This window comes from Triturus cristatus, chromosome 12 (genome assembly GCF_964204655.1).
Source record: "Triturus cristatus chromosome 12, aTriCri1.1, whole genome shotgun sequence".
NCBI lineage: Eukaryota > Metazoa > Chordata > Amphibia > Caudata > Salamandridae > Triturus > Triturus cristatus.
The window spans coordinates 756,731,708-756,756,391 of NC_140595.1; the positions used below are offsets into that span (position 1 = coordinate 756,731,708).

A 24,684-nucleotide genomic window follows, 5' to 3' on the forward strand; every position below is an offset into this window, starting at 1 on the left:
CAGAGCCCAGCGCTTCCAGACCGCAGACCAGAGCCCAGCGCTTCCAGACTGCAGACCGGAGCCCAGTGCTTCCACACTGGAGCCCATCGCTTCCAGACCGCAGCCCGGAGCCCAGTGCTTCCACACTGGAGCCCAGTGTTTCCAGACCGCAGACCAGAGCCCAGCGCTTCCACACTGGAGCCCAGCACTTCCAGACCGCAGCCTAGTGCTTCCAGACCGCAGCCTAGTGCTTCCAGACCGCAAACCATAGCCCAGCGCTTCCAGACCGCAAACCAGAGCCCAGTGCTTCCAGAACGGAGTTCCTCTAGTGCTTCCAGACCGCAGACTGGAGCCCAGTGCTTCCAGACCACAGCTCCTCTAGTGCTTCCAGACCAGAGCCCAGCCCTTCAAGGCCGCAGACCAGAGCCCAGCGCTTCCAGACCGCAGACCAGAGCCCAGTGCTTCCAGGCCGCAGACCAGCGCTTCCAGACCGCAGACCAGAGCCCAGTGCTTCCAGGCCGCAGACAGGAGCCCAGTGCTTCCAGACTGGGGCCAGTGCTTCTCACCCCTCACACTTCATCACAGTTGTGTGTCAATACACATCAGTGCCATATCTCATACTCACTTCCGGCACAAGTGTTATTGTTTTCTTTAACTCCTCTTCCTCATCAGTGGATTCCTCCTCTGAGTCACACGAGTCTGTGGTATTAATTCCTTATGGGAGAGAAACATAGTTATAAACTGTGAAGTATGTTGCAATCAGTCCTTTCTCACACCCAAACCTTTGAACCTCTTGTATAACCTGCTGAGATATCCTGCTCCACTGGATGGAAAGCTGTCCCAAGTCATTTGCTTGCTGCTTTGAACTCCTTTTGGGGCAGCTTGCGATGATAGATAGATAGATAGATAGATAGATAGATAGATAGATAGATAGATAGATAGATAGATAGATAGATAGATAGATAGATAGATAGATAGATAGATAGATAGATAGATAGATAGATAGATAGATAGATAGATAGATAGATAGATAGATAGATAGATAGATAGATAGATAGATAGATAGATAGATAGATAGATAGATAGATAGATAGATAGATAGATAGATAGATAGATAGATAGATAGATAGATAGATAGATAGATAGATAGATAGATAGATAGATAGATAGATAGATAGATAGATAGATAGATAGATAGATAGATAGATAGATAGATAGATAGATAGATAGATAGATAGATAGATAGATAGATAGATAGATAGATAGATAGATAGATAGATAGATAGATAGATAGATAGATAGATAGATAGATAGATAGATAGATAGATAGATAGATAGATAGATAGATAGATAGATAGATAGATAGATAGATAGATAGATAGATAGATAGATAGATAGATAGATAGATAGATAGATAGATAGATAGATAGATAGATAGATAGATAGATAGATAGATAGATAGATAGATAGATAGATAGATAGATAGATAGATAGATAGATAGATAGATAGATAGATAGATAGATAGATAGATAGATAGATAGATAGATAGATAGATAGATAGATAGATAGATAGATAGATAGATAGATAGATAGATAGATAGATATCAGTAGCAACAATTGCAGCTCCTTTCCTATATCTACATAAGTACTCCAGGTAAAAGAAAGGCTTAAAACAGGAAGGGATGGATAGAATCAGAACAATCCTTAGTAATATTATCTATCATCCTCATATAATAATTGAATGAGCTCTGCCTGCCAGGGCCCATCCGCTCACTAGGCCATCTGAAGCTTCCCTGTCCTGGCCCCTGCCCAGTTGAGAAGCGGTGCCTGGGGCCCTCTCTCTCTTTTCTTTTTGTCCTCTTGTACCCGTCCGCCTTTTGCATCTTCCGCTCTCCACTTTTAAGAACACTATGCAACACTGTGATTCACAGCAGTGAGTCTCCCTTACATCCAATGTCGTTCAAGGACTTATCGCAAACTCAATAAGATGATGGACGAAGAGCTGAAACATTTCAGATGCTCACCCCCAGTCTCAGATCTGTGTTGGATCCATCATCGTTCTTTGCTCACCACGCAACCCCAGTTTGGACCCAGCCATATGCAAATCAGTCTTGACCCTGTGCCACATGGGAACAATCCAGCTCGAACTGCCAGGCCACGTCCTCCCTGGACCAGAAATAGGCATCCTAGGACCGGTTTCTGGAGTTCACCTCTCATCAGCCCGGCTAGCTTGAATCCAGTGGTGTAGTGAGCACGGGACTCACATCTGGGCATACCCTGGCCACTTAGGGAGAACACAGCAAACTCAAATTATGTTGTTCAAGGACTTATGTCATCCATGGGTACGTGTACAACTACAAACGGAATTGAGTCTGTTTTTTTAGATGTGTCTTGAGTTGTCTTGCCTCATCCAAGCTACTCAGAGAGATCGCATGGTTTTCATGAGTGGACCTCTGCTGGAGGTGGGTAGTTGCAGCTATTGAGTCGATGGCTAACTATTGTTTACTTCCAAACGGAAATGTTTTGCGAATGCAGTAACTTCCAATAAGGAAATAAAAATACAATGGAGCTGCCAAGGTAAACGCAAAGTGTGTTTCTGAATGTTATTAAATTGGGTTAGATTTCAGTCACTCTAAAAGAGAAACATGATGGGGAAAGACGAAAGTGTTTAAGAAATAAATATAGGAATGAATATGGGAATGATGTTGGCTGTTGGCACGTATCCACATTGGGTCAAAATGAGAGATTCCATACTGACGTTAGTTGGGAGCAATGTCAGGAGTGGGTACGTGGTGACTAACCTAACTCGCTCCATGCCACCACGTCTACATCACAAAGCCCTATAGTAGAGGAAAGGACGGGAATCCTAGTAACGAATGATCAAACATACATTGTCCAGGCTTACAGAACAGGCTGCTGCTTTAACAAGCAGGAGTCGTTGGCATCATAGGGCACCAAGGTGATAAACTCATTGACCTGCTTGCAGCTCCCGCTAACAGCCAAAGAATTGTTGAGAAAAGATACAAGCTACTTTTTTGTGTACTCTTGAATTGGTATATTGGAAGATCTTCCACTCACTTTTATATAGTTTGTACCTGTAGGCCATGTCATTCCACTTCTCACATTTAAACAGCTCGTTCGTATCGTACCTAATATGGGCAAGAGTTAACGAGGGCGAGATCCTGTGTTGTGCCAATGTCACTGTATGCACTCTGAATATCTTCCTTTGGGAAGCATTATTTTGGAAACTTCACAAGAAAACCCTGCCGCACTTACTTCCCCTTTCATTCCAAGGTGGTGATAAATAGAAAGAAATACCCCCAAAAGACTCCTAACCAATCTCTTCAACAGCAACCTAACCAATCTCTTCAACAGCAAATGAAAAGCAGAGTCACAAGCACACTTTAGAAACTGAAAAACTATGTGGGGTTATCCCTTAGCTGGGGCATAAAATCAAAATATCAGAAATGTATGGAATCTTTCTTTTTAGACGACTAATGATTTTACACACGGCTGGAGAAGTGCCCTGGGATGATTGCGTTCAGGAAGCTCGCTTTTAAGATTCTTACCTTGATTCAGAACTCCGGACTCGAGCCATTTTAGATCTGGTTCATTTCCTGAGCCCAAACTCAATCTTGATAACTGTTCCTTTTCCAGTGTGGAGAGGTTAATACGTCTCTTTGATATTTTACGTTCTGCAGTTTGCTCATCCAGCTGAGGGCCACAGGCCTCTGGAGCTGCAGACTTGGCCAGCCGCATCAACTCTGAATGACGTGGCGGTGGGCTCTTTTCTACCACGATTTGGCCTCTGTTGCTCAAGGATTCGCTATTAGGGCAACTTCCATTTTGCGCCTCCCCATCGACTTCCTGGGCCTTGGCTTTGAAAGGGACACTCACGGTGGAGTCTGGCAGCTGGGGGTGCGCGGGAGGAAAAACGACATTTTGTGCCCCAGGTGGCACACTGGATGGCTGGAATACATCGTCTGAAACAAGAGAGGTCAATGGAGGAGGTTCTGTGGAGGCCGAAGGCTGCTGGGTTAGGCTAGGAGCTCTATGGTCCAGGTCTGTAGCTGAATAGTGCAAGTCTCTATGCTCGTCATCCTGCGTGGAGATGCCACTTTGAGTGGTCTCAAAACTCTCACCAGCATGGATCATGCAGTAGAAATATCCTGGAGAAATGAAACAGGATTGTAAATTATCACAAAAAGACCATTTGAAACAAGTTACAGAGCACAGGAAAGTTAATAAGGGAAAACTGTCAATGGGACATAAGTATGTTGCCCTTATGGCTAAACGAGTCTTGGGCATCTTGTTCAGGCAAACCAGTTTTTGAACACTAGGTTGGATTTTAATAAGAATTGTATGTATTGATCATGTTCCAAATTGGGGCCAAATCTAGATTTGTAGTGCATTAGCCTGAAACGAGCCAATATTGCACATGCTCTCATATTAAGAGAATGAAACAGTTTTAACAAAGCACAATATAACACCTAAACCCAGCAGACACAGAATGAGAACAAGACCAAACGTCTATGAATGAACCCAGTAGACCTATGCTGCAAAATGCAACTTTAATGTCCTAAGCAAGCTCTAACAGACAAGTTGTTTCGAATATGAATTTCAAGCTCATACATTTTGCTACCTCTAATTCTTTAGTAAATTCGGAAGCAACCAATCCAAGGGCTCCCATGGATTGCAATGGCAGCAGTGGTATGCATGTTTGAGTAAAATGTTTTTACCCATAACACTGCTAATCCCGGCTCTGAACAAGGAGACACAGGGCTTTAGCCAAACTGTCTGCAGATAGGACGACATATCAGGGATCTATTATCTCGCTTTTATCCACAGCATCTGTCCGGTCGCTCTTTTTCAGATACTGCGGTCCCTTCCTCCAGTTCACGAGAGAGATTTGATTATTTTTCCACAATCTGAATAAGCAAATGTATCTGAGCTTCCAAAAGGAGGTGCAGCAAGTTTGGTAGACTGTTCAGATGGGACTAAGCAGGTTTACAACCACGTGGACTTTAAAAGGATGCTTAGGGTAAAGATTATCCCTAGGCTGCAAACCTCTGGACTTGAATCCGTGCTACACCTGTACAGCAGGAACACAAGACTGCCAACAAACGGGAGCCAATATGACAGACGCTGTGAAGGAAAAGCCGGTTCCGCTGCATCCATCCTTGAGCCAGCACCAGACAGTGAGCTTCCTTAACTTTGGAATGCTTTAATATAGGGGTTTCCAACCTTTCCTACAGTGAGAGCTACTCGGATCAGTGAAATCCCTCGTGAGCTACTGCCTAATGAGGAATTCGATAAATGTACAGCGGCCAAATAACTTGAACGCTGCCCTAGATTACCCCAGTCCAGCTATAGGGATCATACAGCACCAACGGCTCAGGATCTGTATTGGAAAAGGTTTACATTTGGGTTCTCCATGGACCAGTTTTATCCCTTTGCCCTTGAGACCGCAAAAGGGAGACTGACTGGAGTTCCCGTCATGTGCAATCAGTGCACCATCCCTACTTCCTTGCAGCTTCTCTGGGGAAGTGCTGCAGTCCTTCTCAAGCACCCTTGCGGATGTGCTGCTCCCTCTATCCCTCAGCTTAAGGGACTCGCTTTAGCTGTGCATGCATTCACTGCGCGACTGCCTTTCTAAATTTGACGAGATGACTTTTCCCAACTGCCATGAGCACTAAGCTTCGTACAGGACTGTAATTGCCAACTCACGGAATTCCAGCTTGCCATCACTGCTACTCAACTCTATATCACAGAGTTCCCTTCCCGGCTCATTACTTCGGATCAGTACCTAAATAAAAGAAACTGAGGCATAATCCAAGTCCTGCTGATGATCCATATATTGGGTAATGGGATCGAAACATCGTCGACACACAGTCTCATGACTATTGCATATTATTGATTCCTAAATCCAATAGCGTCGGTACCAAAAAATTGTCACATGGTCTTTCGAACATTGTTAATTGTCACTCCTCTTTAATGTTTGAGTTTTTACTTTTATTTCTCTTGTACATTTTCCCTTGCATCGTCTCCTGTTTCCCACTCTGATTACGTTCCTTTCTATTTTGTGATTACATAAATGATTAGATACTATTTTTTTCAAGTTTTTGACATAGAACTTATTCATTTTCTATGTGCATTGTTTGATGCATTCTTAAACCTAGGGACCGACTGTTCCTTGATAAACAATCCTTACCCATGGTCCCATGTATACCTTTGGGTTCCCTTGCCATTGAAAATGTAGAAGAAAAGAGCAGACAAAGAAAAAAAAGCAAGAAAAACTGAACGATAAAAGGTTGGAAAATAAGGAAAAAGAAAGAAAGGCATAGAAAGAGCCAAAGAAAAAGAAAAACAGCAATGTGGAGGATGAAAGTAGGAAAAAAAGAAAACATGGAATAGGTAATTGTATTATGAGAAAGAAAAATAAAAGGACGAAGACGGAAAGAAAATAAGACTGAAACAAAGGAAGGAAAGAAGAGAAAAAAATGCAGAGAAAGAACCAAATACAGAAAGAAAGAAAGAAAGAAAGAAAGGAAGAAACAAACAAACAGGATAAAAGAAAGGAAGTAGAGAAGAAGAGATATCAAGAAAGTGGGGAGGAAAGAAAAAGAGAAAGAAGAGACAAAAGGGAGGTAAAAAGAAAGAATGAAAGAACAAAGTAAATAATTACTGAGTAAGAAAAGCGAAGAAGAAATCATTGGAGAGAAGAAAGAAGCTGAGAAATAAAGAGGTGAAAAAAAAGCCAATGAGAAAGGAGAAGAAACCAAAAAGTATGAATGAAACAAACTGGGGGGAAATAGAGGAAAAGAGAAACAGAGGTAGCAATGAGAAAAGAAGGTAAACATTGGGAAAATAGCCAGAGTAACATTAAGACAAAGAAAAAGAAAAACTGAAAAAAAAAATATTAAAGAAAGTGGGAAAGAAAAGTAATGTCAAAGGGTAAGAAGGCAAAAGGAGAAAGAAAGAGGGGAAAGAAGTGATATAAACGGATAGGTGAATGGAGATAAAGAGGGGACGCAAGAAAGAAGTAATAAAATAAATTTAGAAAGGAAAAGGACATGAGAACAAGGACAAAAGAACGATGAGTAAAAGCAAGAAAGAAATCGGAAAAATAAGCAAAAACACTTTTTCAGAAGAAGGTAGGCTGAATCATCCTGCACTGCCCATTTTTTTTTTTTACTCCCTCACAGAATCAGGCAGAGTGTTGTAAATAACTGCCTTATCAGGGGGGCAGCTGTATATCCTTAAGCCTGCTGACAGGCAATTATGTGTGACCTACTCATTAGCAGTCTGCAAGCGACTAGTAGCTGCGATCAACCTGTTGGAGACCTCTGTCTAGACATTATTTAAGCCCTCCAACATGGTGCCCAAAAGTAATAAATTGGTCAAATGTGCAGATCTCCAACTTGAGACCTTTAAAGATGGAAAAGGATCCATTCCACAGAACAGGGAGGGGTAAGAGCATAGAGGAATATGCGATTAGACTATTCACCTGAAAGAGCATTGCCGAAGGTAAGTAACTTGTTTTTCTGATGCATACCTTTAACCACAGGTTCCTCACTTTTAGATTAGGTACCAAAGTAGTACCTCCCTAAATGGTGGGACTGTAGAATATCGTAGTCCAAAAAGTCTTACAGGACCGAAAGGCCAAAATGCCATTCCCATTAGAGCTAGTGCTTGATTTGTAAATAAAAATAAAAGAAGCGCCAGGGCCCTCGTCAGTTAGCCACTGCAGCTTGCACCACCCGTTGCCCCTGCCAGGACCGCCAATAACAGAACCAACACAACTACTAACCATCACACCCTACCAGTGTGACGATTCAGACTATTCCAGTTCCCCAAAATTATAAGAATGACTTGAACGTCAAGTGCTAGTCATTTTTATGTAAATTGAATAAACAAATGTTGGTGTGTTCATCTCTAATTTAGAACAACAATGCCACCATATGGCAGATGGTCAGAAATGCCAGTGTCGGAAACCAACCGCTACAATTAAGCACTGCATCATACCTGGTTGTCAAGGCAGTAGGGCTTTGTGAACTTATGCACCGAAGCCCATGTTGTCGCCTAACAGATATTCAGAACAGGAACTCAGCGAACCAACGCATAGGTGGCAACCTTGGCCCTGGTAGATCGGGCACTCAACACATCTAGAGGCTGCTTTTTCGCCATTGTGAAGCAGGGCTTGATGCAGAGGACCTGTATAAGGTCCTCTTCTGTACTGCCTTGCCTTTCTTCACCTCAGAAAAACTCACAAAAAGCTGAGTTCTCTTTTGAGTTCCACTATATGGAGCCTCTCCTCCTCTTTCAAGGGGCAAGGAGGAGCAAAGAACATCAGAAGAATGATGGATTGTCTGACATGAAAAGGAGTTGCAACCTTCCGGTAAAAAGCCACTCTGGTCCTCGGCATCAGCTTGCCCAAAAAGAAGGCGGTATAAGGAGGCTGGACTGATGGGGCTTGAAGGTCCCCCTCATGTGACGTGCTGATGTAATCACAATGAGGAAAAACGTTTTCAGGGTCAGCAAATGTAGGGGACGGGTGTGTAAAGGCTCAAAGGAAGTACGTATTAGAAAGGTAAGGACAAAGCTAAGGCATTATAAAAGGTTTTGTGGGAACATGAAGAGCAAACCTTTGAGAAAGTGATTTAAACAAGAATAGTTGGTCTGATAAATGCAAAAAGGCTAAAAGGGATGACAAGTAACCTTTTTGAGTGCCCAATGCATGTCCTAGTGGTCAGTGTTACCGGTGCCACACAAAGCCACAAAGTTGTCACAGTGTGCGGTATAAATAGATTTTATAGAAAGACATCCACTACTTTGGTAGAGAGATAGAATTCAGTCAACTGCCTCTCAATCTCCATGCATGAAGGTGTAGATTGGGCAAGGCTGAGTGTACAACCTTGCCCTGTTGCTCGTACAGGATCTCAAAGCAGCATCCAGATCGGGAGGACCGATAAATGCCCAGATGCTCTGGGTACCACAATCTCCTGGCTCCATCTTGGGCCACTAGGACGACTTTGGCCCAGTTGCTCTTGATATTCAGAACTTGGGACATAACAAGTAAACCCAGGAATGCATGCAGGAATCCCGAACTCCCCTCTGAGTGGAATGCATCTCGAAGAGAGACCCTTCCTGGGAACTCCATTGTGCAAGTGTTGACACTGTGCATTCTGAGCGGTAGCCAAGAAATCGACCCAACGCTGTCCCTATTGTAGTAAGATGTTCTGTGTCACCTCCGGGAGCAGTTGCCATTTGTGATCTACTCGGTATTGTCAGCGGAGTTAACCCGCCCTAGCATTTAAAGATCCTGGCAGGTAGTGTGCAATCAGGGAGATGCCCCGACCTTTCAGCCACGTTTAGATGTGCAGGACCTCTTGGCTCAGACTCCAGAACACCACGCTGCCCTGATAGTTGCACATCGTGGTGTTGTCCGTGAGGCCTGAGCCAGCCACCGTTTGGTGGATGGCAGGAAGCCTTCTAACACCAAGGAAATTTCTCACAACTCCATCAGGTTGATGCCTTCCTCCACCTCTCCCAGATGGTTTCCCCAATCCACTAGTGATGCGTCTTCCACCACTGTCAACTCTGTGTGAGCTAGAGAGAGAGAGTTCTACCACTGGCCAAACTGTGGTCAAGCAGCCACAACTGCAGATCCTTTGCAGTCTCCTTTAATACCTGGATGGAATCTGATAAGTTCCCCTGGTGCTTGGCCCACAGAGACTTCAGATCCCACTGCAGGGGTCGCATGAGCCATCTGGCATGGTCTTTAAGCAGGCTGCAGATGGCTAGCAGGACAAGAAACCTCAGAGCCATCCTCACTGAGACCTAGGACAGAAGCTGCAACATCTGGATCATAGCCCGAATGTCTTGGACTCATTAGCCTGGAGAAAAGGCCAGACAGATCACCGTATCTAGAATGGCTCAGATAAGAGAACGCATTTGCGAAGAAGCCAGGTGTGTCTTCTCCACGTTGATTCAGAACCCCAGTGATGTGGGGAGGTTCACCATCATTAAGCTGGTTGTCAACTAGCTGTGGTGAACACACCTTTTACAGGCAGTTGTCGAGGTCAGGGAAAACCAATACCCCATACATTTGGAGATGGGAAGCGAAAACCATGATCACTTTTGTGAACACCCAAGTGGCATTTGTGACTTCGGGAGCACAGCAAACTGAAAGTGCCACTGGCCCACGCTAAACTGCAGGTAGCCCCTATGGACCTCCAGAAGACGGATGTGAAAAAAAGCGTCCTGCTGGTCCAACACCACCATCCATTCTCCGGTATCCAGGGAAGATAGAACCTATGCCAGCGTGAGCATCATGGACTTGTCCTTTCACAGGAAGGCATTGAGAGGGCAAAGATCCAACATAGAATGAAGCTTCCAACCTTTTTTGACATAAGGAAGTAGTGGGAATAACATTCAGTCCACACTTCAGACGATGGTACCTTCTTTATGCCACCTATGTCCAATAGAGGCTGCACCTCCTGGCACAAAACTAACAGACGGTCCTCCGAGAAATGCTCTAGTGTAGGTGGCAGTGGGTATAAAAGGAATGGCAGGGTGTAGCCCCATTGAGCAACTTGAAGAACCCACCTGTTGGATGTGATGCTCTGCCACCCCTGTAGGAAGTGGCAGACCATGCCTTCTACCAGATGGCTGTATGCCACTACGGATGTACTAAAGAGGTTTTGAAGTGGTTGTCGGAGCAGCGAGGGACTGGGATGTAGGCTGCCTCTGATGGCCTGTTATGCAGGTGGCGAGCCTGATGTAGTCAATAAGGCGAGTCCTTTGCATAGCCCCTACAAACATTTGCAATCAACCGGTCTCGCATTTACGAGAGCTTGAGCCAGTGGCATTGTAAATGACAATGCCTTTTATTAATGTGTGGTTTTTAAAACAGATAAATGAAAGGCATTGCCATTTACAATGCCAATAGCTTAAACTCTCGCAAATGTGAGACCTATTGCATTGCAAATGTTTTTTTTTTAAAGCGTTAGGAGAGAGTGTGTCCTACAGCTATTTGAGAAAATAGTGCTCGGAGGCTGTAATTAAAGCCTACCAAGTAACAACACTTGTAAAGGTGTCACCATGGGAGGTTACAAAATGAGACAAGGCAGTACGAAGGAAGGACTACTAAGCCTATTAATCAATGAACAGCCACAGTTTACTGTGGACAATGAAACAAGCCAATGAAAAATATGGGCGGAGAGTGGGCAGAGCTTCAAGTCCCTACCTGAATGCAGCATGCCTCACAGAGCAGCGCATGCGCTGCCCAGGCTCGACCTAAAAAGGGCAAGCCGTTGGTGGAAACTGCCAGACTGGTGCAGAAAGGCCAAAAGAGAGTGCTGCAGCTCGGCTCTCTTTAAAATATTTCTGGGCCGAGTCCCCCTTTGTGCCAAACAGGTGTGAACCATTGAAGGTCATATTCATTAGGAATGTCTGGACGTTCCCGGAGAAGTCTGTGGAGCTTGTTCATACATGGCTCCGGAGCACCAAACTTGTCCCAGTAGCCCTTCCTGGATAATCAACGGTGCTTGTAAGTAGCTTGTAAGTTTTCTGGGACTGCCAGTAAGATGTTACCAACCATGTTCCAAAGTGGGGGGCGCTGTTGAGCCCGGCAGCTATATGGCCACCACTTAGTGAGGCTCTGCTGGTGGGACAAAGGAATCCGGCATTTATCCGGTGTCTCTGGCTAACATCGTCGTCTGGATTGCAGGGGGAAGGCACCCAGACACTGCGGCGATCTGTTTGCTGCCACTGGAGCCCCGACCTGCACCATAACGCTGGAGGGGAGACTGGGATTGCTCTGGGAGGGGTGTGGAGGTGACGCAGCCTGACCGAGTATGGGGCCGCATCGACATGAATGAGATGGCCTGGTAGGGCAAAGGTGAGCGCTGCTTAAGAAGGGGGCTGCGGTACATCCCCTGTGCAAGACCTGAAGGGTGTTGCAGATGGAGGCAGCCGGGACGAGCTGACTGGCGAGTAGAGGAGGCTGTGGCAGGCCGAGCAGAGCTGCGGGCTTGGGCATGTAGAGTTCCCTGAGTCGCCGGGGGGACGCTGCGGACCTCAGCGAGAGGCAAGTGATAGCGTGGGAGCACTATAGGAAGCACGGTGCAACCCCTGGGCGGCTAGCACAGACCAAAAGCTACGATCGTTGCAGAGGAGGGGTGCCGTGAGGATACCCGAAGCTGGTACATGTGACTGGGAAGTGGGCTCGTGGTGCCTAGCGAGCTTGAGACCCTGCCGGACTGTGGATACCAATATGACATTCATCCCTTTGGTGCGGGCACCTGGACAGCCGGATTGGCACCGCCGTGCTCCGGCTGCAGCGGACTGTACAAAAGGTGCGAGATCTGCCGCAGTGGGCTGTGCGGATGCGGACACAGACACTTGGAAGCCTACACTGACATAGAGAGCTGCGCTGCCCTTATAGGAGGTGGGTAATGCAGAGTCAGGGACTGTGGGCCATATGACCGGGCCCCTGGCATTGTCAGTAGCAGTTGGGATTGATGAAAAGAGATAGCCGGAGTCCAGGCGAATTGTGACACTGCTAGACTGTGGCAGGGTTGTTGGCCCACTGCAGCTGAGAGGCATTGTGAGGAGATTGACCTGCCCCCTGTGAGGCACCATACAGGAATAGGGGCTCTGCAATACAATGTGAGTTGGGCAGGTGGCACCTGCCAGACGTACAGTGCATTCACTAAAGGCTGCCCTGATCTCCACGAGGGAACGCCGGAGAACTCCTCTACGTTTTGGATGGTGGTGGGCGGCCATCCTCCTCAGGGATATGAGAAAGCACTGCAGGGCACCAGTTACAAGACACCAAGCTGCTCCATACCCCGACAATTGAGAAGTCTCCTGGGCGGAAGAGGTGGGTTGTAAAGTCCCCTTGAGACTTTGGAATTGCTGGCCGCAAGCAGCCCGGCGGTGTACTGGCACATATTGGCAGTACGGGGAAGAGCGACGCCAGGCAAAACTGATGTCTGAACAACGCAAACCCCCTAGGGGTCCCACCTCTAAGGAAAATGATCAGCAGGACGAAGAGGCTGCAGGGACCGCCCCACCAGAGCAGGAGATCTGAGAAATGTTCAAGGAGCTGAAACAGCCTCTCACCGCCATCGAATACAAGATTGACTCCCTTGTTAACAGATTCGATCGCTTGAAAGAGAAGGTCACTAACCATTAGGAACGCATTGAGCAAGTTGAACATCGCAGATCCGCGCTGGAGCACGAGCGCAGAGATACCCAGGAGAAACTTCAGTATGGAGAAGGTGCTTGAGGTAATTAGAAAAAAGAATGAAGACCTGGAGGCGAGATCGCACCGCAACAACCTGTGGATCATGGGAATTCCAGAATCCACTGCAATGGCCAGAGTTGAAGACTATGTGGATGAATGCTCAGGGCTCTGTTTGGTTCCTCACTGTAGCCTGTATGCATCGTAGAGAGGACACACAGATCGCTCTGCCCTAGACCGCCTCCGGGCACCCCTCCTGAACATGAGAAATTATTTGACTCCATACAGTTGCTGGAGGGTAGACACAGGGCTTATCTGGATGAGCCATTCTCAGTGGAAGAGGTGGTGTGGATCATCCAGGCATTGCCAGGCAACACAACCCCAGGTCTGAACGGCTTGGAAGCTGCCTTTTATAAGGAATATGCAACGATCTTAGCCCCACACTTGATGAATATGTACAAGGAATCCCTGGAGTGAGGGGTGCTTCTCCCTCACTCAGCGAGGCCCTCATCATCACAATCCTGAAGCCGGACAAGGACCATCAGAGATGCGACTCATGCCGGCCACTCTCCATGATCAATCTTGACAATGAGATACTTGCAAAGCTTATGGGGTTTTAGCTCCTTCCTCTCCTGCCTCAAGTGCTAAGACCAGATCAATGCAGCTTTATTCCAGGTAGATCCACTGTGCACAATTTGCATACACTTTGCTACCATGCAAGAGGTGGGGCTAATGCTGCGAGTTTTTGTCAATGCCACCAAGGCATACGACCTGCTTGAATGGCCTTACATGTTTGCGCTTCTCGCCCGCATAGGACTAAACACTAATATCACCAAACTTATTACCTTGCTGTACTCACTCCCCTCGGATTTGGGTGCATGGTGTAATCTCCGCCCCGTTCCAAGTTTCGCAGGGAACACGCCAGGGGTGCCCACTGTCGTCCATAGTATTTGCCATAGGTATGGAGCCCCTGGGGGCGTGCCTGCGACAACATCATGCTCAACGAGGATTGGCATTCACTCCGCAAGTGATTTTGTCTCTCTGTACACGAATGATGTCACACTGTATATCAAACAGAACTTAGCCCACCTGCTCAGGAAGTTTCTCAGATTTGGTGAACTCTCTGGTATTTGTGAAAATTAGGCCAAGTCGCTGATCATTCCGCTAACGGGGGTGACTAAGCAATTCCAAGCTGAGTTCCCATTGCAGTGGGCAGATGGCCAGAGTGTTATTTGGGTATCTTGGTTAGCTGCAACATTGATGAACTGTGGAGATCCAAATACAGTAGATTAATGGATCGTGTCGATCAGGCACAGTTCAGTTTCCACAGGGTGTTCCAGACGCAGTTTATGCCACACGCAGCTCCCGAACAGGATCAGGCAATACAGGACCCGCTACACATGGTTCTCTACAGGGCACAATCCCAGCCAGAATCCGGAATGGACACTGTGGGATGCACGGTGTGGGCATGGCACGTGTTGCATCAGAGCTGGTCTGGACATACTGTATGCCCTGCTCAACCCCTCTGCCCAAACATCCTGCATTGCTCTCTCTCTCTCAGAGGCGGGCCCGTGCACATGACTACGGAGACTTTAACTCTCCACAACGGGCGACGCATTCCCTGATGGGACCTTTATAGAGCTCCTCCAGGGGCGGGAAGGCGAGAAACTGACGGTCCTAGAGAAAATTACTTATTTCCAATTGAGTGCAGCATTGCGCGAGTATACTACCTCTTTTCCTGCTGCGCCACTAACCTTCCATGTGCTTGACCGCTTTCTAAAAAATTCTTCTCCACGAAAACTGATCACACGACTGTACTCTGACATGCAGCACACAGCACCCATATGTACCCCTAGAGCCCACAGGGAGTGGGAAACCTCGCTTGGCAATCACGCCGGAGCAAAGTACCTTTTGCTGTACTCTGGCAAGAGCCCTGTCACCCAATTACCGGCTACTTCTCATCCACTTCAAATTCCTGCATAGATTGTATATAACACCTGAATGGCTCTGTAGAATTGGCCTGGCTGAAGATGCATGCTGTAGGTCCCCCGATGCCACCTTCCTTCACCTTGCCTGGAGCTGTTCAAACATCTACCGATATTGGAAAACTATTTTTGAGGCTTTTGGAGAGATGCTTAGTATTCACATATATTGCTCCGCCTTGATAGCTTTACAGGCTATGTGAAAGATCTGCCATCGGACTGCAGGAAATTGGCGGCCATGCTCCTGTTTGCAAAGCGGCGCGTTGCCATGGACTTGGGCAGAGGCCGAGCTCCACATAGGGAGGAGTGGCTCAAGGATTCTGCGTTCTGCCATAACAGCTGACAGCGTATTGGGAGCTCATGCCTACCCCTTCCTGCCTAGAAACATATTGGGACTACTGCGAACGTACCTGCATTCAAACACTGCTGAGTTAGACCCCCCACAATAGCATCCTTCAGGAGCAGCATCGTAAGACAGTGTCATAAGCCTGAATAGCGTGCATGAGGATGCTTGTCCTCCTTAGGTCACACACGTAGGCTGGTCTCCCCCCCCCCTTTCTCCTCTCCACCTTCCGCTTCCCGTGGCACTGGTCTCCCCTCCTACCGGTTGGTCTTTGTTGAATATGGTCGTTGAGGATACTGGAACCTTGCACGTTAACTCTGAAATGTATTGTGTGTTCCGTTGACTCTGGAAACTGCTAGTCACAAACTGTTATCCACAATGCTCGTCTTTCACCACAATTTCTAGCAGCCCTCATCTGGGGATTGGTGACATTTCCTGTGTGCATAATAAGCCTGCCTTACCAGATGTATTCCTGCAAATGTCAATAAAAAGAATTTAAAAAAAAACATGCCCCAAAGTGTATGGGTGTAACATCCTAGATGGCAGCTGCTGTTGACAGACCACAAGCTAAGTAGGCTAGTTGATGAAAACATTATTTTGCCAAAGGTTTTCATGCATTTGGACTCTGTCAGGAGAAGTATCTGGTGGGTGTCTGCACCACCAAACTTTGAAGAGTTGGATGCTAGGTTAAAAATTCAGGGTAACCTGGTGCTGGCCTATGGTGCTGTGTGACTTGCCAATCGATAAGGGATCCAGACCATGGCTTCACTCATGTGCCCAAAAATCATTCAGTTTGAGCCTCATTGAAGGGTAGGAGATGTTTGGTAGGTGCCTGGCTGAAACACCTTCATAAGAACATTTCGGTCGAGACTAGTTTTAATCTGAGTCAAATACCTCAATAGGTTGTGCTGGAGTTGAAGTCCAAGGAACAGGTGCAGATTTTGCCACCAGACCCCATGTCGACTTTGACAGATTGAAACCTGAAGCAGGTTCAAGGGCACAGATCGCGCAGAGGACTGATCCATCAGCGGTATTCCGACGGAAGGCCCCTGCTGATCCTTGGGGCCCAAAGGCATGCCAGAGGGAGCCAGAAGTGTGCCAAAGATGCACAGCATGTCCTCTCAAAAGGCTTTGACCTGCTGTGACGTCACCAACGGACTTGGAAACTGTGTGCACCAGGACTAAAGTTGGAATCGGCTCCTCGTTGGAACAGGAGCGAGAGCTGGAGGCTCGGTGACACCTATGTGCCCTCTTTGGAGAGCAAGAAAGAGTGACAGTAAGGGTCAGAGACCAGCTTCGTCTGGACTCGACCATGAAGATCTGCCATGATAATGACTTTGAGAGTAGGTCCACACTCTGTGTTTTGCCATGTAGAGTTCTCGGGTGGCTTTCAGATTAATCTGGGTGCAGTTGTTGCAGGCCTTGTAGTCGTGCGCCGAAACTACACACCAGAGGCAGATCTCAGGAGATCTGTTGGCAACATTCCCTACAAGGCTTATACCCTGCAGGGTGTGACATGTCCCTTGCAAGTAAGTAACTGTTGTCAGCGAGTATGAGTGGCACTTGCTTATTTGCGCCTCCCCTTCTCACTTGTAGAGAAGAATGGAGTTGACATGCAAAAAGCAGGGCCACAGTTACAGTTTGGTGCCTGAGGATATTTACGAGGTTAGGAATATGTGGTAAGAAGTATCCATCAGAATACAGGGCTCCCTCAGCAGGAAAATGAGATATACACAAATAAAAACACGCCTAACTCGATACTTAAAAGTAGGAACACGTTATGTTGGGCAACATAATCCACAACAACACTAAATAAATTTACCAGCCTTCATTTGACATGTTCTTAGATAAGTGTACATTTCCTGAATGTCTGCAGGTTTTGCATTTTTTTTTTCCAAAAAGTTGTTTGCCAGTTTCTACATTTAAAATTATGGCAGTGCAATTACAAAGACAAGCCATCCACAAATTATTTGTGAAAAGAACTTCCCAGGAGCGAACTAGGCTGCTCACATGAATGTTCAATGAGAGGCTGTTATATGACGATAGAATTCAATGGACTCTCACTGGCGATTTAAGTGGGAAACTATTACGGCTCACCACATATAACAGGATTACCCGTTACCCGATGGATTTGTGAATCTATTTCAGGCAAGTGAATGGATTTCATGGATGACGAGCCATTGGCAGGATTAACTTTCCGGTCTGCAGGTCACTGAAAGGCGCGGGAAGTGGTGGAGATTTCCGCATATACTGTTGTAAATACACTTGCTCCAAGCTGTGGAGTTAATCAAATCAACCTGGGTATTTTCCCTGCGGTGACTTTTCTCCTCCACTTGTTGCACTTTGGTGCTGCTCCGAACCCACTGGCCCTTCCGCATGGTATCCTGCTGAGCCCACTGTCGTCGTGACCGCCATGCCCTACCATTTCCAGAATGTGGGGAATATTTACAATGTCCCTGTGCCACCGGAAGTCACTTTTTTTTTTTTTTTTTTTTAACACTCCGCTGGCGCACTGTGCTGGCCCATATTTACAGGGCTACCTAAAGTCCCCCTGCGTAGCTTTTCATGGCCTTGTAAATTTGCCCCAACTTTCGTGAATTACTCTGTGTGAAAGGGGCATTCCATGGGTGTTTCTGTGGGCATTCCCACACAACACCCATGGATTCGGATGCATTCCCAGATTTACAAGGTTTTGTAAACATGGGAAGGACTCAGATTCTAATGCCTCCCCAGGGGAAGCGTTTAAGTGGCACAAACTGGAGAAACACCTATATTTCTCCTCATTTTTTGCTCTGAGCACAATGCCATCAATGATTGTTTCTGTGCAGGAAGGGACACCTTCCTGCACAAAACAATCATCCCTGCAGCGCAGGCCCCCTTGCACTATGGTGCAAGGGGGCCTGCGTTGGTTCTAGGTGTAGGAAGCTGGCTCTGTATATACTAGAACAAAGTATGGTACAGTGTGCACAGAGTCCAGTGAAACCCCAAAAGTAGGCAGAGGTAAAAGTAGATAATACCTTGCTCTCTATTTGTGGAGGAAATGAAGTTATCGGTTTACAGGTAAGTACTTGGTTGTGGTAGTTGGGTTTCTGGGGTTAGAAACAAGGTACCCCCAGGGTCAAGGATGCACTCACAAAGCACCTCAGCGGCACTAGGGCGGCCGGGGGGAAGAGTGCTGAGGCCCAGTGTTATCCAATGAGGGATAGGGGCCTCCGGTTGGGGGCTGCTCACAAGCAGGCCACAAGGTTGTGGGAGCAAAGCTCCTGGACTTAAGCTCAGGGCGAAGGGGGGATCCATTTAGCACACAAGGTGCAGCGGAATAGGGGCGGACGGGTGCAAGGTGCTGTTTTGGTGTCGGGTGCCCTGTCGCTTTCAATGGGAGTTGCCAGTTTGGGATTTTTGCTGCAGGCTCGGTCCAGGAAGACTTACGGGAGGAGCCAACAGCTGGGCAGGTAAGTTGAAGGGCTCGGGGACATAGGTGCACCTCAGGTTGTCTTCTCCAGGGCACAGGGTGGCTGGATGCAGGGATGTCTTTTGAGGTTGGATTTCACCTTACCGGGCCACTCGCGGTTGGGGGAGGGTCTCCGCAGGCGATGTCGGGAATCCTGGAGAGGTCACCCCACTGTGGACTCGGACTCTGGGGCGCTGGGGGACCTCGCTGGGACTGGCGGGCCACTTGGACTCGGACTATAGGCGCCGGGTGCAGTGGCGGTTCCAGGCATTGGGGGTTCTTTGTCCTCAGCAGGCTTGGAGTATTTCTTAGATGTTTATTTTGAACAGAGCTGCAGTTCACAGGAGATCCGGTCTTTGTGGAAGGCAGTCAGTCCTCCCTGGGGTTCTGGAGGTCGCTGGCTGCAGGACAAGGCGACTTTTGGCACAGGATCTCTGGAAACTGCAGACGGGTCAGTAGGGCTTGGGCCAGGTCAGTTGTTCTCTGCAGTCTCCTCTGCTGGGCGTCCTTCTTTGTAGGTTGCGTTACACGTTACACAGGCAGCAAGGCCTTTGAAGCTCCCCAGTCACAGATGGCTCTTCCTGGCCTGGGGGAGGTGTGACCCCCTCCACTCAGGAAAGGCTTTGTTTCTGGGCTCAGGGAGCGAAGGCTCTCACCCCAGGAGTCCAGAAACATGTGTCGTGGTGGGAGGCTGGTGTGTACCAGTCCGGGAACCAACCAGAGGCTGGTCGTTTGTGAGCGGACATCTCTAAGATGCCCTCCAAGTGCATTGCAGAATAAATCCCACACTGGCATCAGTGTGGATTTATTATGCTGAGAAGTTTGCTACCAAACTTACCAGAATGCAGTAAAGCCCTTGGTACCCATGGTACCTTTTACAAGGGACTTGCATGTGGGCAGAGAAATGCCAATTGTGGGTAAAAAGGTACAGTTTTAGAAAAGAACACAGGCCCTGGGAACCTGATTGGCAGGGACCCAGGGCACATCACGTCAAAGTGCATCATAAATCTGGCAAAAAGTGGGGGAGTTACTGCAACAGAAATCCAGCTTCCTACACTAGGCAGCCAATTATGCGCCAGCGCAGATGAACGTACAGGGATGTGTCATATTGCTGTAAATACAACACATTCCTGCACTTTCCTAATGACGAACCTCCACACAGCAAGATGGCATTTTATATTAAATACACCCCAGCATGCTTCTCGTCTCCGTGGCTTGAATTCTGTGAACTGCCCAACAGCCTTTTACATATCACTACTGCAACGGTGGCTCCTCCGCTACGGTGGAGTGTCACCCCCCCACCAGCACCCTCAAAAACGTGAAAAATAAAAATATATTAAACCGGGTTTTAAACCTATTTTATTATAGTTTTATTTTTCTTGTGCCGAGTCTTGGGGGCAGGGCCAGGGGGGTGACTGTACTGGAGGGGGAGTGGTGGGTACTGCTGTCAGTGTGCATGACAGTTTGGACGGCCACTTTAGGACGGCCAAACCGTCATGCGCACTGAAGCGCTCTCCAACTCCAGCTGCGTTGCTGGGTTGGAGAGAGCAAGTGCAGGTTCCCAGCTTCAGGATTGGCCTCAGTGCTGTGAATTTGCGCTCCCAGACAGACTGGGAACCTGCACTTGCTCTCTCCAACCCAGCAACGCAGCTGGAGTTGGAGAGAGCAAGTGCAGGTTCCCAGTCTGTCTGGGAGCGCAAATTCACAGCACTCAGGCCAATCCTGAAGCTGCTCTCATGCATGAGAGCAGCTTCACGATTGGCCAGAGAGCAGTCTGGGAGCATATGCCTGCCTGCAGTGGAGAAGAGCAGAAGAGCACGATGCTGGAGGGTGGCAGATAAGTTATTTTTTATTTGTCTCCGTCTTCTCCATCCACCCCCCGGTCTGCCTCTTTTACCCGATACAAGCCACTCCTGCACTACTGATGCTCTCTTGATAATTAGCAGGGCGGAACAGAAAGGCTGGAAGCCAGCTCATTTCAGGAGATGGTAACAGGTGGAACAGTGTGTTGGACCCACTGAAAGAGCAAGAAATGCTACCGAACAGCACAGAAAACAAGCACAAACCCCGAGTTTACGGTTTCTGTGGTAGTGAAATACCAGTCCTTTGTTATCCAGACTATGATCCCATGATGTACCTGTGCTCTTCTCTTCTTGAGCCCCTGTCGTCGTCCAGCACCCTCCAAAGCCCGGCAACCTTGGCCTGCAGGCAGGCTACTAGGCGATGATGGTTACAACGCCCCTCCCCTGTGCCACCCATTGCGATGCCCGGATGAAGGGTCTCTGTTTGTCTTGGAGACCTGTGCCTCAGCCCCTCCCTCCCACGTCAGACTTACTTTGCTGGGCAGAGCTCCCACCCGACACACAGCCATACAGATTGGGGATTTATCTAAAGTAAAGGCTCTGGGCCCAGAAACAAGTACTCCCTTTGGTTTAGGAAGCTTCTCCCCAGAACGAGGCCTAACACGCACACTTAGGTGCAGCTTTCTGATATAAAGCATCTAAGTTCCTACAGATATTGAACAACTGCTCTCCCCCATGACACCTAGTTAAAGGTGTATTTGTGATGATTTTCCTTAAGGTGCTTTCCACAGTGCTTTAAAAAAAAGAAATAATAATAATCAATACGGACGCTTTTAACTTTGGTCCTGCACTGAGTGTGTTTGTTCATCTTTTAATGATGAATTTTTCGCGGCCATTTTGATAGTGCCATGCGTTTTTCCTGCTCGGCGCACTAGTTGTTGCACGCCGCACTGACTCATCCTCTATTTAAATGAGCAGTAAGCGGACGCGCAGCGCCTGATAGGTTTTCTTTTGTGTTTCTCTGCCTAAATTGCCGAATTTGCACATTATTTGTACTGTACATGCTGTATGATCCCTGATTTGCTGCTGAAACCTCTGCTGTTTTTTTTTTTAGAGAATTGAATACTGACACTTTTAACTGCTTCTTTTAACTTTGGTCCTGCACTGAGTGTGTTTGTTCGTCTTTAATGATGAATTTTTCGCAGCGGCCATTTTGATAGTGCCACGCGTTTTTCCTGTTCGGTGCACTAGTTGTTGCACGCCGCACTGCCTCATCCTCTATTTCATGGGTACTCACAAACTTTTTCTCTGGGGCCAAAAGTACAGTCTGGTTAGTGGCTGAGGCCCGCATCGATGAGCCTGCGGATGGGGACAAGAGGGGCGTGGCGTGGGCGTGGCTACTAAAGTAAAAACAAATCTTCAGTGGACAGGGCAGGAATGCAAGGGCCCTGACTGTACGGTGCATGATGCGGGTATGGTCGCAGAGCTGTGGTGTATGGGGCAGGGATGTCAATGCCCTGTGCTGCAAGGTTCATGAGGCACCGATGGTCGCGGAGATGCAGTGTATGGGGCAGGGGTGCAGGAGCAGTGTGCTGTATGAGGCACTGATGCATCACAGAGCTGTAGTGTACAAGCAGGGGTGAGAGGGCACTATACCGGGCATGCGATACGGCACAGATAAGTCCAGGGGCTGCACATTTAACTAGTCATAGATCGAAAGCAGCCCTGCATGTGGCAGGGATATTAAAGCCCTGGATCTGCACCTTTGAGAAAAACAATGAAAACTAATTTTTTCAAGCAAGATTAGTCTAGGTCGGTTAATATTACATGTAAGAGTCCACTCTTTCTAGTTTGGGGATGCCCTTTGAGTTGCTGGTTGAGTTGTGTAAATATAGGTACATTCATTTCATTAATTAATTCATGGTTGCCCCCAATCTACAGCTGGGACGGCAATCAATTATTAAACTTCGCCCTCACTAGAGCACAAGTCACTGGGTCACACTGGGACGCATTCCTACTCATTGTGTAAAGCGGGAACTCAGTGACGCTACAGACACATTGCATATAATCACACTGAATGTCACTGAGCATCTGGGGTCCCTCCATGAACACCATGCTATGCACCCGCACCACATCTCTGAGAGACTTGTTTGAAGAACAAGGCAGAATCACAGCGTGCTTCATACAGTAACTAGGAATGTTTACAGAGGCCAGTCAGCTCGAAGGAGGGGAACCGGTTTGGTACCAGGGAGGCTCGTAGCTTAAACTTCAGGTGTCTTGTTCAGAAGGCATTATCTTTACATGGGCCCATTGGGAGGTGAAGGAGGGAGAACTCTTGGACAGGCATAGCGTGGTAACATGGATAAAAAGCACGCCTTTACCTTGGGAGTCTTCAAAACTTACACAGATTGATGCTGCTGAAAAGGCACTAATATGACTGACTGATGTTGCTGACAGACCGCCTTCGTTGGCTGTGACTACAGCTGTTTGGTTACTGAGGTTGAAGATCTGCACCACAGCAGTAGTACCCCCTCCCCCCCCAGTGGCTGGTGCTGATGTCCAAACTGGACTTTAAAGGACAGCCAGCAACCTGCATGCCAGACACGCAACGCCCGTATGGCTCAAAGGGCTCACTCCCCCCCCCCCCAACCCCTCTCCCCCCCTGTGTGTGTCAGCCCGGGCTGAGACAGCTTCCCGGGCAAACACACAGACAGTTTTTGAGCTGCCAGCCGCACCTGAGTACTTCACAGGTCGTCAAAAGACCATTCACTTTTTAACGAGTCTTTCATGTATTTTCACCCCATTCTTAGAGCCCCTGCGTCTCACGTCACTGAGCAAGAAGGGGAGGGGGCACATGTGAGGAGGTGAATCACTAATTTCTTGATCATGCGCCTTTGATTGCCTTTTTTTTTTCCTTTTTTTTTTTACTATGAATGCCATCACGAGGAATGAAGAAAAGGGAGGACAATGGCTGCTAACTGCGTCTGCTGCTGTTTTCCACACGGGGGCCACATCTAAAGGTCTGCCGGGCCGCAAGTGGCCCGCGAACCGTACTTGGGAGTACCTAGGCTCTATTTAAATGAGCAGTAAGCGGACGCGCAGCGCCTGACAGGTTTTCTTTTGTGTTTCTCTGCCTAAATTGCCGAATTTGCACATTATTTGTACTGTACATGCTGTATGATCCCTGATTTGCTGCTGAAACCTCTGCTGTTTTAAATAAAAAATTGAATACTGATGCTTTTAACTGCTTCTTTTAACTTTGGTCCTGCACTGAGTGTGTTTGTTCGTCTTTTAATGATGAATTTTTCATGGCGGCCATTTTGATAGTGCCACGCGTTTTTCCTGCTTGGTGCACTAGTTGTTGCACGCCGCACTGCCTCTATTTAAATGAGCAGTAAGCAGACGCGCGCAGCGGGCGCGCCGGTGGCGCGCCAAAGGCAAGCCCCTCTGCGCACTTATGGGATCAGGGGCCACGAACCCTGGCCAATAATCTGCCATTTTGACACATCAACAAAATACCCATCTGAACAACTAATGAAATATCGCCCCTACACAGACCCTGATTGTAAGGTCAATTTTGCATTTAATAACGTTTTTTGCTCTCCTTGTTGTAATTTTACGTTTTGCACAGTACTTCCTAAAGAGAAGACCAATTAAATTTTGATTAGTTCCTCCCCCCTCCTTTAAAAAATAACGTCTCGCTGCCGTCAATTGTCGTTCCCTTCCCAAACATAAAATGGATATATTTGATCTTTTGAACAGTGAGACGCTATCTTTCTAACTGAAACATGGCTACATACCAGTTCTGGTCCTGATGTAGCTTTAGCCTTACCACCTAATTACGCTATAGTTAGAAGGGACAGAGTCAGTGGAAAGG

General features: G+C 47.5%; 1 protein-coding gene across 3 annotated transcripts in view; it reads right to left on the reverse strand.

Annotated features, from left to right (window-relative positions):
- The window catches only part of MICAL1 (microtubule associated monooxygenase, calponin and LIM domain containing 1), a 398,198-nt gene that overhangs the window by 25,139 nt on the left and 348,375 nt on the right, over positions 1-24,684 (reverse strand). For 2 of the 3 annotated variants that reach the window (XM_085639238.1, XM_085639239.1), the window contains exons 17-18: positions 3,550-4,149; positions 605-693 (exon numbers count right to left, since the gene is read on the reverse strand). In XM_085639238.1, the coding sequence (XP_085495364.1) occupies positions 605-693; positions 3,550-4,149 (689 nt within the window). The remainder of the gene's footprint in view (positions 1-604; positions 694-3,549; positions 4,150-24,684) is intronic. The other variant, XM_085639240.1, reaches the window with a different exon arrangement.